General features: G+C 50.2%; 1 protein-coding gene across 4 annotated transcripts in view; it reads left to right on the top strand.

Moving 5' to 3' along the window:
* The first annotated feature begins 8,054 nt into the window (after positions 1-8,054).
* Positions 8,055-18,533, top strand: part of LOC147014922 (protein FAM3C-like) — a 50,592-nt gene continuing 40,113 nt past the window's right edge. For 2 of the 4 annotated variants that reach the window (XM_085853397.1, XM_085853395.1), the window contains exon 1: positions 8,055-8,144. In XM_085853397.1, coding sequence (XP_085709523.1) covers positions 8,132-8,144 — 13 coding nt within the window. In that variant the 5' untranslated portion in view covers positions 8,055-8,131. Of the gene's footprint in view, positions 8,248-18,533 lie in introns of all 4 variants that reach the window. The other 2 variants (XM_085853394.1, XM_085853396.1) reach the window with 2 other exon arrangements.

The raw sequence follows: 18,533 nt of genomic DNA, 5'->3' as shown, positions 1-18,533 counted from the left end.
CGCCCGAGGGAGGCCGGCAGCGCGACCTGGCCGAGGTGGAGACGCTCGTCGCACATAATAAAGATCCTCTATACCCCGAGCATCAGCAACCCCCCCCTCCTGTTTCCCCCCGCGCTGAGATAGTGCGACCAAGGGGGCCCCGTTCCCACCCCCTGCCAGGCACTGTCCACGAGGCCCGCGGGTTGCGGGGCCATCGCCGCTCCGCGTCTCATCACCAGACGGGTAGGCCCGACCAGGTCTCGGCCCCAGGCCTACCTCATTCTTGAGGGTATTTCTTTCCTTGGTTTTGGGTATGTGTTGTCGGCGCCGTCTGTGAAGTAGAATTGTATAAGTGTTGCCGTGTGCTCGGTAGTCGGTATTAGCTCTGCACTGTGTTTTCACTTTTATGTTTGCTTTTTGTGTAAATGGAAGTGTGTTTTCTTTTTTGTGTGCATTTGGTGGAATTGTATTTGTGTGCTTCCGTGTGCCGAGAATAAATGTGCTTTATTGTTGAACTGTTCTCCCCGCTCGCTTCGTCTTTTCCCCCATTGAACCCCCATCTTGCTTCACGTAAAGGGTTGGTAGTGGGCTGAATACGCCCGATAATTAATCGAACCGTCCGAGGTCGACGATAACACCGCTCGGTTATTCTGATAGTACGGAACGGGTCGCTCAAGTGGCCCGTGTCCGAAGTCGACCTGCGGCGAGGTGCGACGCCCGGTCGGTCTACCCTCCGCGTGGGTACTTAGGTAGTTCGAGATTTGGGCGAGCAACCCTATCCCACGCGGGGGCTGATTGGCTCGATCGCGGTGAGACCGAAAGGTCCACCCGTGACTGGTTCCCGGCGTTAGTCCGAGAGGGTCACGACTGGATTGTCCGTCCCGTGGGCGACGTGCCGCGATTCGAGTTACGTGGCCGTCGCACGCCGGCGGGCGCGAAGACCGCAACACTGGTGTCAGGAGTGGGATACAAATTCATCGCCCTCCTCGCGGCACTGGTATCGGAGAACAGGAAAACGGGCTCTCCTGTCTCCAGCGAAATTCACGGGAATCGGTCCAGGGGTGAGAGAAGCGACCCCCGATTCCCTCCAAATTACGAGCGAGCAAATTAACCCTTCACGAGAAGCAAGATGGCGTCTCAAGGCGAGCGGGAGCCGGGGGTATTAGAAATGTATATGTGTAATAATGTAGAGTCCATGGTCCAGGATGGAATCCCCGAGCAGGAAATGTTGATAGTGCAGGAACACGGACTCGCCCAACTAAACCCAGAGCCCGAAATGGGTGCGGCAGCGGCCGCAGTGTATGACACCTCCTCCCCCTCTCCACCAAAACCCTTGCTGAAACGGCTCAGCTGAGTGCACCCGACGTGGCCCAGCTATGCGCCATGCTGGCGCCAATGACAAATGAAATAAAAAACGAAATGAAAAACATGAACAAGCAAATGAATGAAGTGAAAACGACGATGGATGCGAATACACAACAAATAAACGAAAAGATGGATACAAAAATGAACGGAATGGAAACAAACATGAAAGAGCTGCGGGGTGAGACGCAGAACATGGGCCAATGCCTGCAGGCGGGCATGAAGGCAGGGAGCAGGGAGCTGAAAATGGCGAGTCCACGGGTGGGAGCAAGCGAGCTGGGTGGGGTGCAACGGCTGACAGGCCCGCGGTGGAGGCGGGTGAAAAACAATTCGTGGAACGTGTTGGGCGAGGGTCGTGACGATGACCGAAAGGGAAAAATTAAATGGGGAGACCAAAACGTGTGAGACGAGACACGAGGTGACGACAACAGAAATAATAGTTGAGACAAGGAAGGTAAAGGGTGAAGAATTGGCAGAGACACGGGAGACAGAAAAATAGAGGGAAGACTACACGATGAAGACGGGGTAAGTGACGCGCACGCACACACGGAGGTAGTGGAGGACAATGGGGTTGAGCTCGCGGAGCGTGTAGGGACCCGGTGCGAGAGCAGCGGGATGGCCTCCTCCAGGAACGAGGGAGGGAGTATGCCCCTTGAGGCGAGTCACGACCAGGTGAGTTCGGTCGGTGCTTGCGAGGTTGAGGGGACGAGTGCTGTGGACGGGTGCACGGAGAGCTTGGGGGGTGTAGAGGCCCCGGAGACCCTTGTGGGGACACAAATCCCCAGTGTGGTTGTCCCTGTGTGTGTGGTGCAAGGTGTGAGTGCGGCACCGTGTGTGGAAGCGACCCCGTGTGTGAGTGGTGTGGTGGCGATGGTGCCGGAGTACGTGCTTCCCAGCACGCCGTGTGTGGATGAGGCACGGAGTGTGAGTGAGGCACCGCGGGTTAGTGCCCCCGCGTGTGTGGGTGAGGCACCGTGTGGAAGGAAGAGACCGCGTGTGTGAGTGTCGCCGTGTGTATGAATGAGGCACAGCGGTTGAGTGCCCTCGCGTGTGTGGGTGAGGCACCGCGGGTGAGTGCCCCCGCGCGAGTGAATGGAGCACCACGTGTGAGTAGTATGGTTTGTGTGAGTAGTGAGGCACGCGTGAGTGAACGGCCGTGTGCAAGGTCGCTGTGTGCCAGGGAGACCGTGTGTGAGAGAGCGGTATGAGAGGGAGATGTCGGTTGGCATGCGGGAGCACGCAGCCGCGTCTCCCGGTGTGAGTTTAATGGTGTGGACTGTGTGCGTCGTAACACGCAGGTGTGCGTGGGTCGAATGGCGACGACGAAGGCGACAGAAGAAAGAAAGCCGAGTAGCGGCTGTGGTTGTTTCGAGGACCGTGCCGGGTTCACCCAGCAGTGAGCACGCGGTTCGTGCTGTGCAACGCACGAGACCACCACGTGCTCGCTTGCGAGTGAAGTCCCGGTCCGGAAACGCACGCGGTGGATTTGCCGATCCCGCGGACGGACAAAGTTTAGGCAGGTAAATGGATTTGGACCGGACGGGTTCTCCACGCGATCGTGTGTTCAGCTCCAACGGGCAAAGCACATGTGTTCGCGTGGGAAACCCCTCGAGACATGGGGCTTGTGTTTTTTTTATGCGCACGGTGACGTCATGGCTGCACGTGTGGTTGGAATCCGGCAGGAGGGGTATCTCTGCCGGATGGTAGCGTCCAAGGAGGGACGAGGAACACGTGCAGCTGCATGACGTCACGGGCAGGTGCAAAGTGTGCGAGCTCTGAGTTGCCGCGCAGGTGCTGCGCATGAAAAAAAAAAAAAGCAAGCCTCACTTTCGGGTGTACAGGATTCCTGGGCAAGGGGTGAAAGACCCCCTTACCTGGGCACAGGATGAAAACTAGTTAGGGGGAAGGGTTAGCTTAGTTAGACCGACTTCATGGGGCAGGGGTAAGTCCTCATGGAGTCCGTGGAATGGATTAGTTAGAGGGATTGTAGCCAGATTTAGCTTGGGAAATAAAATGATTTATTTGGAGACAGTGACAGACTTGTGAATGTGTAGAGGGGACGTAGTTTAGCTACGTAGTGTTAAAAGGAACGTGCTATAGTTTAAGGGACGACGTGGGAGCACGAGTTAGTTAGGGGGTGCAGTTAGAAGGATGGCAGAGTTCAGCGGTGTGTGTGTTGAAGAGTTGGTGAGTTGCGAGGTGAGTACTTGTTGAGTGAGTGAGGCCAGCGGGTCTGTGTGAGTGGAGCGAATGGGGAATGCATGGTGCGATGAGTGATTGGGGGGAGGAGTGACTCCCACCCAAGGGACCCCGGGGTCAGAGTAAAGTGAGTTAGCTGGGTTAGTCAAATTGAAAAATGGAGGTCGTTTTGTTGTTAGTGGGAAAGTAGGCTCGAGACCCATTTGGAGGGGTGCAGGAGCCCTGTTGACGGGCTTGGGAGCGTGGCTGCGAAAGGTGAGTATCGCTGAGTGGGTACCCCGGGCACCAGGCTAGTCGGCCGCGGTAGGCCAAGGGCCCATGGGGGGCCGGGATAGAGTAGTGGACACGGGTGCGCCTGCTTGGTGCGGGGCCCGGGCGCCATTAGCCGCGTGGGCAGTGCAGTGGGCACGGGTGACCCTCGGAAAGGGGCCCGGGAGGCCGGCCTGCCACGTGTGCGTTTCAGGGGAGGTGCCATGGGGGCACTCCCCGGTGTTAGGGAGCTGGTAGGCTCGGAGGCAGTGTAGTGCCCGGGGGTGCCATAGCGGGAGATTCGGCAGAGGGTCGTGCCTGCCAAAAGGAGCCACGTGTCCCAGCCAGGAGACCGTGTGAGGGCACGGAGAGAAAATTGGGGGGCGAGGCCCGAAATTGTAAGGACACCAACACAGGCGACGGGAATCTGGGTTTATAGAACCAATAGTTTAAGCAAGAGGCGCTTGTTGAAAGCCCCGGGGTAGTTTAGCAGTTAAATGGTTAGGGTAGATTAGGAGATGTACCCCTCCGCACCATCCATCCCCTCGCTGTCGTTGTGGGCCGCTGGACCCACTTTGGGTTAGATCGCCGAACTCTGGGGAGGCCATTCTGAGGCGTCGTTGGGCCTCGACACAGGACATTAGCTCTCCCTTGTTCCCCTCTGGGAAGGGAACGTAGGGGTTGGGAGTGGGCTAGGTGACAGAATAGGTTAGCCGAACAAGGACGATAAAGGGGGTTAGGGGACGATTTATAGTGGGGAAGTAAAAATAAAAAAAAAAACAAAAAAAATTAAGGGGGCTAAATTGGTTTTTCACAAATTAAGGGAGTGGGTATGTACAGTGACAGGCAAAGGCGATAGGTTGGGAGGGAGACAGGTAGGTAGGTCCGAGCCCGACTTCCAAGTGGCCAGCACCACCGCACTCCCTCCACCAACCTCCACTGAACGGCAAAGGCTAGCCAACTCCATCGGCTGGCCGTGTTTTTCTTCGAGGCGGAGGCCGGCCAACTTCATCGGCAGCTGTTGTTTTGCTGCAAGGCCTGTGCCATCGGCTGGCCGTGTTTTGCTTCAAGGCCTGTGCCGGCCACTTCATCTGCAGCTGTGGTACTTCAAGGCCTGTGCCGGCCAGTTCTTCTGCGGGCTGTGTTTGCCTGCAGCGGCCTTCTTCTGCGGGCTGTGTTTGCCTGCTCACCTTTGCCATGCCATGCCCACTGCCCATGTTCACAAGCCCCGTTCAATTTTTGCTTTGCCCCCCCCTGTTCATTTCCATGTGCGCCAGGATCTGAAAGCAACAGTTTGCAAGCTGCAAGAACTGCCCTGTTGGCAGCTACAACACGGGCCTGCAGTGGCGGCCCGTGCACCGTGTTTGTGTTCATGCATCCATTCGTTGTGCTCATTGCGTGTGCCACTTGAGCTGGCACGGAGACTGCGTTGTGCGGCCCATGCACCGTTGTGGTTCACTGTGTTCAGTTCAAAAGGGAAGGCCTTGGACTGCGTGTGAGCAGCCAGCCACGTTCCGTCACCTGCATTGTTTTGAGCCAGAGACTGCATGCGGGCAGCCTGGCTCCCTGCTAACTGCTTTCTTTTGCAGAGTTCAATGATCCTGGGCCATGGTTTAGTGTAAAATTTGTAAGTTAAGGTTAAGATGTACTGTACATATGAGTGCGCCCCCGGCATGTATGTCTTAGCGCCGGCAATTTTATTTAAGTCGTCCGTGTGAGTGAGTTTGTTTAGGTAGTTACGCAGCCCTTAGGTTATTTATTTTGGGGACACGAATACCATGAATGTCGCACTCAGGGATCCGTAGGTAAAATGTACTAGGGGAAAACTACACATGATGGCACACGAAAATTTGACGACTCGGGACGAGTCTGTAAAAAGGGAAGGGGGTAGTGTTGTGGTTACCAGATTCGCAAACCACCATTCAGGTCCCTTAGGTGAGGTATCTCGGTAAGTGCATGTGTAGTTAGGCCCAAACCCGTTGTCTAGTGGGAATACATGTCATTTATACGAGCTGCGACTCTTCAGGATAGCCGTTTTTCTTTAACTATCTTTATTTTGGACCAATCGCCACCATCACAACCACAACATCAACCACCGACCACAACCACCGCTTCACCACAACCGCCATGACCTTTACCGTCGCAACTCGCCACCATCGCATCACCGTCATCTCGCGCCACTCATGGGCACCGATGCTGGACTCGTGTAGGGCGCGCGTTGAACAGCGTGTACAAAATCACGGATTTTCTGCTTCAAAACGGATCCAAAAACGACACACGCCCACTTTTTGCCGTCCAATCGGTGAGCGAGGGCTTAATTGGCCCCGCCCCCAGGGCGATCGATATATGCAAATTTGTGGATCAAAAGCCTTCACGCCCACTTTTCTCGGGCCAATGGGGAGCGAGTTGAAAGGTCAAAGGGAGGGGTCAAAGGCGAAGTTACGCGGGGGGATAAAGGACGGTGTTCGTCAGTCAAAGGAGTCGTAAAAGTCGAACGAGGAAGAAGGGAGTCGCAAAGGAGTCAGAAGAGAGTCAGCAGAACGGGAACAGAAAGAGTCAGCAGAACGAGTAGTAAAGGTCGGAACGCAGGCGAAGGAGTCGGAACAGAGAGTCAAGACTTCGCGGGCGGTGGAGCTGCTCGTCGTGTGCGTTAAAAGTCGGAACGGAGGGACGAGCTGTGGAGAGGCGGCGAGTCGGACGAAGGGTGCTCGCGTCGTGCAAGGAGCTGCGCGCCCGAGGGAGGCCGGCAGCGCGACCTGGCCGAGGTGGAGACGCTCGTCGCACACATAATAAAGATCCTCTATACCCCGAGCATCAGCAACCCCCCCTCCTGTTTCCCCCCGCGCTGAGATACTGCGACCAAGGGGGCCCGCTCCCCCCCCCCTGCCCGGCACTGTCCACCCGTGCCGCGGGTTGCGGGGCCATCGCCGCCTCCGCGTCTCATCACCAGACGGGTAGGCCCGACCAGGTCTCGGCCCCAGGCCTACCTCATTCTTGAGGGTATTTCTTTTCCTTGGTTTGGGTATGTGTTGTCGGCGCCGTCTGTGAAGTAGAATTGTATAAGTGTTGCCGTGTCCTCGGTAGTCGGTATTAGCTCTGCACTGTGTTTTCACTTTTATGTTTGCTTTTGTGTAAATGGAATTGTGTTTTCTTTTTTGTGTGCATTTGGTGGAATTGTATTTGTGTGCTTCCCGTGTGCCGAGAATAAATGTGCTTTTATTGTTGAACTGTTCTCCCGCTTCGCTTCGTCTTTTCCCCCATTGAACCCCCATCTTGCTTCACGAAAGGGTTGGTAGTGGGCTGAATACGCCCGATAATTAATCGAACCGTCGAGGTCGACGATAACACCGCTCGGTTATTCTGATAGTACGCAACGGGTCGCTCAAGCGGCCCGTGTCCGAAGTCGACCTGCGGCCAGGTGCGCTCGCCCGGTCTACCCTCCGCGCCCGTACTTAGGTAGTCTGAATTTGGCGAGCAACCCTATCCCACGCGGGGGCTGATTGGCTCGGACACGGTGAGATCGAAAGGTCCACCGTGACTGGTGCCCGGCGTTAGGCCGAGAGGGTCACGACTGGATTGTCCGTCCGGTGGGCGACGTGCCGCGATTCGAGTTACGTGGCCACGCACGCCGGCGGGCGCGAAGACCGCAACAATATATATATATATATATATATATATATATATATATATATATATATATATATATATATATATATATATATATATATATATATATGCACACATATATGTCATGAAGATGGTAAGGTGTTTAAAAATAAATGTTTAATTCAAGGTGTTTGTTTGTGTGTATGTATACATATATATATATATATATATATATATATATATATATATATATATATATATATATTGTTATATTGTTATATTGTTATATTGTTATATTGTTATATATATATTGTTATTTCAATGTAAAATGGACAGGTCACATTTTAAAGGTGTAGTTGTGAGTTATGCCCTCGATGAAGACTGACATCCTTGTTTTGCATTGATCTTAGGCTTGTGGAAATGTTTGTCTATAAATCATTTGTCGGAGAAGGACAAAGACATTGAAATACATATATTATATGGGATTTGAACCGAAGGCTCCAAACAACATGAGCTGCAGGTTGTTCAGATGGCAATTGACTGGATCTATATCAAAGCACACACAAAATGTAGGTGTGACAATCTCACAGGAAGGAATGTAAATATTTTGCAGAATTTTTTGTAAAACCTGTTTGTAACTGTGGAATGTGCTCTGACAGGTTACAACTGCACAAAGACAGTCACACTTGGAGCAAGGAGCAATTGACTTGCCGGGTCGAGAGGGCAGATAATCAACATGCAGGCAATCGGTGAGCTAGCTACTATCATTTTTTTGAATTTTGAATTCTAGTATTAAATGAATCCTTGCACCACTATTATAATACTGGCAGATAATCAACATGCAGGCAATCGGTGAGCTCGCTACTATCATTTATTTAACATGATATAACCCTTGTTTTATATGATATAACCCTTGTTGATAAGATGGCTTAGAGGTGGTACATTCATGTTGAAGGTATCAAGCTTGGGATCGATTCCGAACCTAACAAAAACTCTCACCATAGTATTTCAATGCACCATCAACTGCTCGGTCTTTCAGAAAGATGTTAAACTGAGTGTTCTGTTTGTTGTTAAACTGAGTGTTCAGTTTGTTGTTAAACTGAGTGTTCCGTTTGTTGTTAAACTGAGTGTTCTGTTTGATGTTAAACTGAGTGTTCTGTTTGTTGTTAAACTGAGTGTTCTGTTTGATGTTAAACTGAGTGTTCCGTTTGTTGTTAACTGAGTGTTCCTTTTATTGTTAAACTGAGTGTTCCGTTTGTTGTTAAACTGTGTGTTCCGTTTGTTGTTAAACTCTGGTGTAAACTATAAACCATTTAGTCAAGCCTATGAAGGTGAGGGAAAGGGAACGTTTGGGTGTGTATCATGTGTTAGTCTAAACTCGGGGTATTTGATCCAGGGGGTGGACTGGAAAACAATGGAGAGTGAGCCAAATCAGCTTCAACCAAAGGCAGTTGATCATCCTGGGAAGGATAAATGTATTCAATGAAAAAGATAACATCATTAATCCTTGACAGCGTAAGAGCAGTATTTGTTTGTATGTACAGTGCATTACGGTGTTTGTTTTTGTGTGTACAGTGCATTCCACTGTATGTTGTGTGTACAGTGCATCGCACAGTATGTTGTGTGTGCAGTTCATTACAGTGTTTGTGTGTACAGTGCATTGCACTGCACATTGTGTGTACAGTGCATTACAGTGTCTGTTGTGTGTACAGTTCATTGTGGTGTTTGTGTATGCAGTTAATTGCACTGTTTGTTGTGTGTACAGTTCATTGCACTGTATGTTGTGTGTACAGTGCATTGCCATGTTTGTTGAGTGTTTACAGTGCACTGTACTGTATGTTGTGTATGTACAGTGCATTGAGATATATGTGTATGTACAGTGCGTTGCGCTATATTGTGTGTACAGTTCATGGCAGTGTTTGTGTGTCCAGTGCATTACAGTGTTTGTTGTGTGCACAGTGCATTGGAGTATTCGTTGTATGTACAGTGCTTTATGGTGTATGGTGTGTACAGTACATGATCATGTTTGTTGTGTGTGTACAGTGCATTACAGTCTTTGTTGTGTGTGTACAGTTCATTACAGTGTTTGTTGTGTGTGTACAGTTCATTGCAGTGTTTGTGTGTACAGTGCATTGCAGTGTTTGTTGTGTGAGTACAGTGCATTGCAGTGTTTGTTATGTGTGCGTACAGTGCATTACAGTGTTTGTTGTGTGTGTACAGTGCATCACAGTGTTTGTTGTGTTTGTACAATGCATTGCAGTGTTTGCTGTGGTGTTTATCTCGTGTACAGTGCATTTTGGTGTTTGTTTTGTGTGTACAGTGCATCACGGTGTTTGTTGTGTGTACAGTGCATTGTAGTGTTTGTTTGTGTACAGTGTATTATAGTGTTTTATTGTTTGTGTTACAGTGTTTGTTGTGTGTGTACAGTGCATCACAGTGTTTGTTGTGTTTGTACAATACATTGCAGTGTTTGCTGTGGTGTTTATCTCGTGTACAGTGCTTTCTGGTGTTTGTTGTGTGGGTACAGTGCATCACAGTGTTTGTTGTATGTACAGTGCATTGTAGTGTTTGTTTGTGTACAGTGTATTATGGTGTTTTATTGTTTGTGTTACAGTGTTTGTTGTGTGTGTGTGTCCAGTGCATTAGAGTGTTTGTTATATATTTACAGTGCATTGCAGTGTTTGTTTTGTGTGTACATTGCATTATAGTGTTTGTTGTTGTGTGTACAGTGCATTCGTATTTGTTAAGTGTGTACATACTACACATTGTATTGCAGCCTGTGGATTGGCCTCTTTCAATGCAGCACATTCATCCATATCATTGTTGTGCCTTGAATCCTTCAAGTGAAACAAAATTCAAACAAGTGGTGCCAGGCACAACAAATCCCGCCCATTTAAGGCATAAAATCTTCGGACCCGACCGATCTTCACAAATATGCATTTTTCACAATAGGAATGGGTAGGATTATAAGTGACAAATACAATAAGGTTCACTATAAGCTTAGTTTTAAGTAAATCAGATCATTTTTGACGAAGTTATGAGCGAAAAACGATTTTGATCTTTTCGTGACCTTGACCTTGACCTTTGATCCAATTGGACCCAAAAGTTAATGGGGTCGTCCAAGGTTCATTGCCCACCTGTGGATTAAATTTGATAGTGTTTGCTAAAGCCGTTTTGCCGTAAAGTTGCTAACAGACAGACAGACAAACAAACAAACAAACAGACAAACAAACCGGACGATTACAATATCCCGCTCCCTCCCTCCGGAGCGGGATAATTAGAAGGGCACTCAACGTCACGACATCACCAGATATGTCTCTGTCCACATTATTTCATCATTATACATGCTTGTACCAAGTTTGATTGAAATCCCTGAATCCAGATTCAAAATATTAAATATTTCTGGCTGCCAGACGATTCATCCGATCAGGTTGAAATTTAATACATATATTCCGCATAATGAATAGATCATAGTTTTGGCAATCACTTTGATTGATGAAACGGTTCAAAAGAAAAAAAAATATTTAAAAGATTTTTGTTCCATCCAATATGGCTGCCAGACCATGTGATCTATTAATTATTCATGAACATCCTGGCATCCTCAAGCGTTGGGGAAAATGTGGGTGAAGTTTCACCTCGATCTGTCAAGCCATTCTGGAGAAGATTTTAAAGTTTTATTCTTCAAAAAAAATCATACCTGCCAAACCATGTGACCTATGATGTCATATGAGGAGAACTTTTTGTTCTTCAAGGATAGGCGATCATACGTGTAAAGTTTCACCTCATTTTGTTCCGCTTTTTCAGAGAAGATTTTTGAATAGTTTTAGGTTAAAAAAATATATGGCTGCCGAACCAAGTGACCAATTACATCATCAACCCCCCCCCCGCCCCCCGATACAAATTAGCCCCAGATGATCCTCAAAATTTTTCATAGTGATCAGATAAAGTGTTTGACTTATGTAATTATGATGTCATAATGAAGCCTCCTATGACATCAAAAAAATACTTATGACGTCCACGGGACTTGAACAGTCCCGCTAACGTAGAATGAGCCGAAACGACAGAGGCGGTTTATTTTTTATAACCCAAAGATGGCGGTTTTAATCGCTCTACCGCAAACGGGACGAGGAAGGTGGCACGAGTCGCTTTTCACTGAGTTAATAACGTTTATTTCTCTAACCAGAAATAATAAGACTCGGCAAGAGGAGGGATCCGGGGCGATTCGACGGGATGGTGGTGTGGGTTCGGGCGTGGGGAAAACACAAACAATTCCAATGGATGTACAAATCTCAAACCCTCTAAGGCACCAGGTACACACACACACACACACACACACACACACACACACACACACACACACACACACACACACACACACACACACACACACACACACACACACACACACACACACACACACACACACACACACACACACACACCGTAGCTGGTCCTGGTGGTCAGGCTGGCCCGTGGTGTAGACGCAACAGTCCCTGGATTGGCGATGGACGAGCTGGCGTTGCGCTCGTCTGGTGCAGGAGACACCGTGGAGCTGTCGACCTCCTGGTGTCAGCCCAAGTCCGCTCACAGCCGCCAGGGAGCCAGTTCTGGCGCCAAGTTGCGAGCAGGAGAGGGAGGCAGGTCTGCCAGCCATTCGACCCCGTACTCCGAGCCAGCAGAACCCCAGAGCCAACCGAGGTGAGGCACGAGGAACAGCAAGGCCACGATCAATCAAGGAACGAACCAGCACAACAATCGAGCACACTCCGAGCACAACAGCCTCCACCCAAAACGGTTTTTCTTTATCGATCTTCTTCTTCAAGCCCTTTTCCCCGAACAGAACCTTTTTATCCTCGAGTCCTCGTCACTTCCAATCGAGCCCTTTTATTGGCCCTCTGCCATCGCCTTCCGCCAATCGTGATCACGGGGCGGAGCCATCCGCAGCACTGTCCTGTGACATCACGGCAAGCCTCCAGGGAATCCTAAAAGGGTTTACGCAGACACACTTACCGTAACCCGTCTCCCTATCATATTACGTGACAGTTATCATTTCCCCCTTGAAGAAATGGACATTTACTCGACAACTTATCACCACTGAATTGCTACTTATTACATCGAGATCCTGGTACACTCGAACAGCATGGCATACCTAATTAAACATCCTAATTACCCTTTGAATGCATACCTCCCCCCCTCAAACGTAACACTGCCCCCTCCTCTGGTACCGCAGCTCCTGCAAGGTATATCACAGGCGCTACCGTACCAGCCTTAACACTTACTGACTCACACCTAATTAACCTAACGAAATAAAGTAGGAGGGGCAATGGGCAGCGAGTCGCAGCTAACTTACCTATCCTGCTTAATGTACTACCCCCTTATGGCCTTATCCTCGCCTAAACAATGTCATTTTTTTTAATTTTTTTTTTATTTTATCACATGAGAGTGAGAGCACTGAGCGAAGTTGCACTCCATCCTCTGGATCATCGCTCTTGTCCAACACTCTTCCAGTGATCTGGGGAGGGGAAACAAAAGGTTCCACAAAAACACAACACTTATACTTTACGTTCCTACTCTAAGCCTTAACGACACTATTCACGGGATATTTACACTTGACCGCGTCCCCCAGTGGATGCTAATAGACCCAGCGTTACCTGGGGAGCCAATTTTCAAATTTGCTTGACCCCAAAATTATGCGGACATCATGCCCTTGCTGCACATGTCAAGTTGTGCGGGATCGAGTGGGACTCGCACATCTTCACAACACTCACACCATGGTCATCATCACATTTCTAGGTCATGGTCCCCATTTTAATGATGCAGGCTGAATCCCGTCATGGCCGTGGGGTGGGTTACCACAAGATGATGGGGGCATCTCAGGTGCAACCATGCCCACAGGTAAGCTTTAGTCCAACCCGGACGTTTCTCCACCCCGCTCCCTTTGATTCCCACCCCCCTGGTAGCCATCAGCTCTAACCCCGTACAACACACTGGAAGGGGTCTCACTGGCTCCTCTGGCCTTCCTGGGTCGCCAAGGTCCTACCCACCTTGGTCGCCCAACCAGACCCTCTCCCAGTTGCCTCCAGACACTGTCACCGTTAGCCACCAGGGGTGAATCTCCTTGAAGGGCGTCGCAATTCCCGCTCACGTGAGCTTCAGCAATCCCTGCGGACAAGCACATCATCCCCACCCACAAAACCCACATGACTCCCCCCACCCCATCGGCCTTACATGTGACACCTGCTTTCTAACACTTCACCGACCATGACCTTCCCTGTTACCACACCATGTCCAATAAAAAATCAACGTGTGCACCATACATTTCACTTCTTAACTTGAAACAACTCACACAGCACTTTTCCTCACCCGATCCACACACCAGCCATTGGACAGCCACTCGTGCCCGCTTTGTTACCAATTACCCACTGTCCCTATTGTCACTCTAAAACCAGCAGAACTTACAAACCCATGCCAATTTTTCCACAATTCACTATTTTCACCAAAGGAGGCACTTCGCCACAATCTCACCAGCCGAGCATGGCCCGATATGCTCAGCCCAATCTAGTCTCCCCGACCCCCGACAGTGATTTCTGGACTCGACCTAGGTAAGGGCACCTCGGATAGACCTGGCAGTTCAGCAGGAGGATTCATCTCCTGAAGCATTTGGGTAATGCCAATTTCTCCCAGACCCCCTCCCTGATCCCGAATCTCCGCCTGTCGGATCGTCCCCGATGGCCTCTCGGGCACCCGACCCGCCGACTCCATGAGGCCAGCCTGGCCGCGCACTCGGCCGCTCGGTGTACGGTGGGTGGATCCTGTAGCTCCACTAGCGCTCGGACCTCAGAGTCAGGAAGAGCAGCTAAAAATTTCTCGAGTGCCAGTCTGTCCCATGCCTCCACTGTAAGGTCCTGATACGCGATCCTGACTGATTGGTAAATGTCCTGTGCCAGCTCCTGCACTGTCTCACCCGGCTTTAATCTGCGGTGCTGGAGCTGGGCCCGCACCAGATCACAGTTCGCTGCGAACCCAAACCGACGGCTCAACGCCTCGCAAATGTAGGAGCTGGTCAACATCCCTCCGCGATCACGTTTAACACATCTGTGGCTGGTCCCCGCAACGTTGCCACCAAATTCCCTGTACGTTCCCGCTCATTCCACCCGTTTAGTCGAGAAATGCACTCAAATTGCGTCAGAAAAGCTTCAACGCTCCCTGACCCGTCAAAATTTACCAGGGGGATCACTTTTCCGGTGGCCCGCTTCCCAGTTTCTCCCTTGTCCGAATCCAGCCCAGCGATCAAACACCCTTGTGGTTGCGTATCCAATTTCGGAGCCCACTGTGGCCAAAGATGTTTTGTGGTGAGGGTCTCATGGGTCAATTTTGCCTCCTGTTCCAAACGTTGAATGGACCGATTCACCTCTTCCCGCAGAATCTTCTGGGCCCGCACAACCTCCTCCAAGGCTCCGTCGCGAGTTTGTAGCTGCTCCTCAACCAACCCGGACACTCTACTTACAAAAGACGGCTCTACCAGGCCTTTATCCAAGTCTTCATCTTGGCTCATAATTTTATCTTTTTCGTCCAAACGAGCCTCCAATCCTTTTACCTCCTCCGCCAAATTCATCCCTTGCTTCCTCAGCTCTCCCCACTCTTCTACTTGCAGCTGCATACGAGCATCCACACAGGCACGATGATGTTTCAGGCTTTCATCCACTTTATCAACCCGAATGTTCATTGCATCAATTTTATCTACCAATTTCTTCTGTATATTTTCCCCCTCCAATGTAATTTCTACCTTTGTTTCCTCCAATCTATCCTCGAATTTACTTTGTATTTCCCCCAATTTAACATCCACACACTTCTGCATCTCAGTTTTCATTTTCTCCATCTTTTCCCCCAATTCATCCCTCATTAAATAAATCCATGCACCCAACTGTTCCCCCATTACCCCCAATTGATGTCATTTCTGCCCCCTGTGCCGTCATTTTTGCCATTTGTGCCGTCATTTCTGCCCTCTGTGTCACGAATTGATTTGCCCTTTGTGCCGTCATGTCCCCTATTAAACGTTCCAACATTGTCTGGATCGTCATCGCGCCGGTTTCCAGCGCTGCCAGCCCCGTTATGGGCGATGAAGCACGGTCCACGCTTGGAATGGGGGAGTTTCCAATCCTACCCCCGTCTCTCCCTTCTTCCCCCGACTCGCTGCCAGACACGTGGCCTTCCTCCTCAAACATCTGCACATCCGCCATGGTGCAGAAGTCCGTTTGCCGCCAATTAATTTTAATTTGAAAACTCCCGCCCAAATTTTCCCGCGCTCGCTCGCTTTTCTGTAGTAATTTTATATTCCAATTCGTGGCGAGATTTTAATCCTGGTATATTCTCCCGATACCAAATATAATTTCGATGGGTTCGAACATCCCACTCCTGACACCAAATGTGACGTCCACGGGACTTGAACAGTCCCGCTAACATAGAATGAGCCGAAACGATGGAGGCGGTTTATTTTTTACAACCCAAAGATGGCGGTTTTAATCGCTCTACCGCAAACGGGACGAGGAAGGTGGCACGATTCGCTTTTCACTGAGTTAATAACGTTTATTTCTCTAACCAGAAATAATAAGACACGGCAAGAGGAGGGATCCGGGGCGATTCAACGGGATGGTGGTGTGGGTTCAGGCGTGGGGAAAACACAAAAAATTCCAATGGATGTACAAATCTCAAACCCTCTAAGGCGCCAGGTACACACACACACACACACACACACACACACACACACACACACACACACACACACACACACACACACACACACACACACACACACACACACACACACACACACACAACGTAGCTGGTCCTGGTGGTCAGGCTGGCCCGTGGTGTAGACGCAACAGTTCCTGGATTGGCGCCGGACGAGCTGGCGTTGCGCTCGTCAGGGGCAGGAGACACCGTGGAGCTGTCGACCTCCTGGTGTCGGCCCAAGTCCGCTCACAGCCGTCAGGGAGCCAGTTCTGGCACCAAGTTGCAAGCAGGAGAGGGAGGCAGGTCCGCCCGCCGTTCGACCCCGTACTCCGAGCCAGCAGAACCCCAGAGCCAACCGAGGTGAGGCATGAGGCACAGCAAGGCCACGAGACACAATCAATCCAGGAACGAACCAGCGCAACATCGAGCACGCTCCGAGCACAACAGCCTCCACCCAAAACTGTTTTTCTTTATCGATCTTCTTCTTCCACCCCTTTTCCCGAATAGAACCTTTTTATCCTCGAGTCCTCGTCACTTCCAATCGAGCCCTTTTATTGGCCCTCTGCCATCGCCTTCCGCCAATCATGATCACGGGGCGGAGCCATCCGCAGCACTGTCCTGTGACATCACGGCAAGCCTCCAGGGAATCCTAAAAGGGTTTACGCAGGCACACTTACCCTAACCCGTCTCCCTATCTAATTACGTGACAATTATCATTTCCCCCTTGAAGAAATGGACATTTACTCGACAACTTATCACCACTGAATTGCTACTTATTACATCGAGATCCTGGTACACTCGAAAAGCATGGCATACCTGATTAAACATCCTAATTACCCTTTGGATGCATACCCCCCCCCCCCCCCCCGCTCAGACGTAACAATACACTTGTTTCCAATTTCACATGTGCCAAGCTTCAGGTTTTTTCCATGCAGTGGTTTTGGAAATAGAGGTCAGGTCAGGTGTGGGAGCATGCACCAGAGAAGGGCGTCGCTGCGTCCACTTTCCTCCAGTACTACAGGGGCCTCCATCTGGCCATCCCCCAGGCAGATGCCTGGCCCATCCCGATCTCCTTGAGATGCTGATCAACCTTGCTGCAACCACGAGGAATGTGGTTGGTCCATTGGCCTCCTCCACTCACGAGGCTCCCTCACTGAGAGAATCTGGTGAGCAGGATCAGCATCAGGAAAACGAGCCTCATGTCAATACAGCCGCAGCTGAGACTCACGGATTATGCAGGTAGCAAATCTCATTTGAGTCTTTCTCAGCAATGGCTCGTTGGACGCAAAGTCTAACAAGAGATAGCGAAGGATTCTCCAAAGAGACTTGGTACCAAAGGAATTAAGTCTCCATCTCATATCCCTGGTCCGAGACCAAGTCTCACATCCGTAGAGCAACACTGGGAGCACAAGGACCTAAGGACTCCGACTTTCGTCCTCCTGCGCAGGTGCCGGCAGAGCCACACCCCATGATCCAGTGAATCCATGACTCCCCAAGCCTGACCCAGACTTCTATTAACTGCTGGCTCACAGCCAGCAGAGACATGAATATCACTGCCAAGGTAAGTGAATCTCTCCACGACCTCAACATCCTCACCACAAACAGGCACAGACAGGACAGCAGCATCCAAGATGTCATTGAAAGCCTGGATCTTATTTTTGACCCAGGAAACCCATAATCCCAGTGGCTCTGACTCATTTATCACCTCGAGGGCCCCCAAAAGGATATCCCGTCTCCACAATGATGACTACATCATCTGCAATATCAAGGTCAGAGATCTTGACATCCCCAAACAATGCACCACATTCCCCAGATTCCAGTCGATACAAGTGCTGAAAAGTGTGAGGGCCAGTAGTTACCCCTGACAAACTCCAGTAACTACTGGAAATAAGTCAGAAATGGCATCACCACATCTCACAGCTCTCTCAGTACCTGAGAATAGTTCAGACATCAGATTGATCAGTTTTGGTGACACAACAGAAAGACCAAGAATCCTCCAGAGGGCAGCCAATTCACTGAATCTAATGCTTTGCAGAGATCAATAAAGGCTGCAAGCAGCCCCTGCTGCAACTCTCATCTGTGTTCGGTGAGGAAATGAAGAGCAAGGATACAGTCAATCATTGACCTCTTTGGTGTAAAGCCTGACTGCTCTGGGCGCTGGTGCTCAAGCAGATGGTGGTGAACCCTATCAAGAATTATCCGAGCAAAGATCTTGCCTGGCACTGAGAGCAGCCCTGGTGATCCCGTCATCATTGTTGTAGTCCTGGCGATCACCCATCTCATTCCAGAGAGGTACAATAAGACCCCTCTTCCAGTCAGTTGGGAAGATGACTGTGCTCCAAACGGAATACAGAACTGCACGCAATCACATGAGTGTAGAATTTCCACCAGCATGGATGCCTTGA

The sequence above is a fragment of the Eptatretus burgeri genome, chromosome 13, assembly GCF_056783735.1.
Source record: "Eptatretus burgeri isolate ZD-2024b chromosome 13, Ebu_testis_v1, whole genome shotgun sequence".
Lineage (NCBI taxonomy): Eukaryota > Metazoa > Chordata > Myxini > Myxiniformes > Myxinidae > Eptatretus > Eptatretus burgeri.
This window is presented reverse-complemented; position numbering and strand designations above follow the sequence as displayed.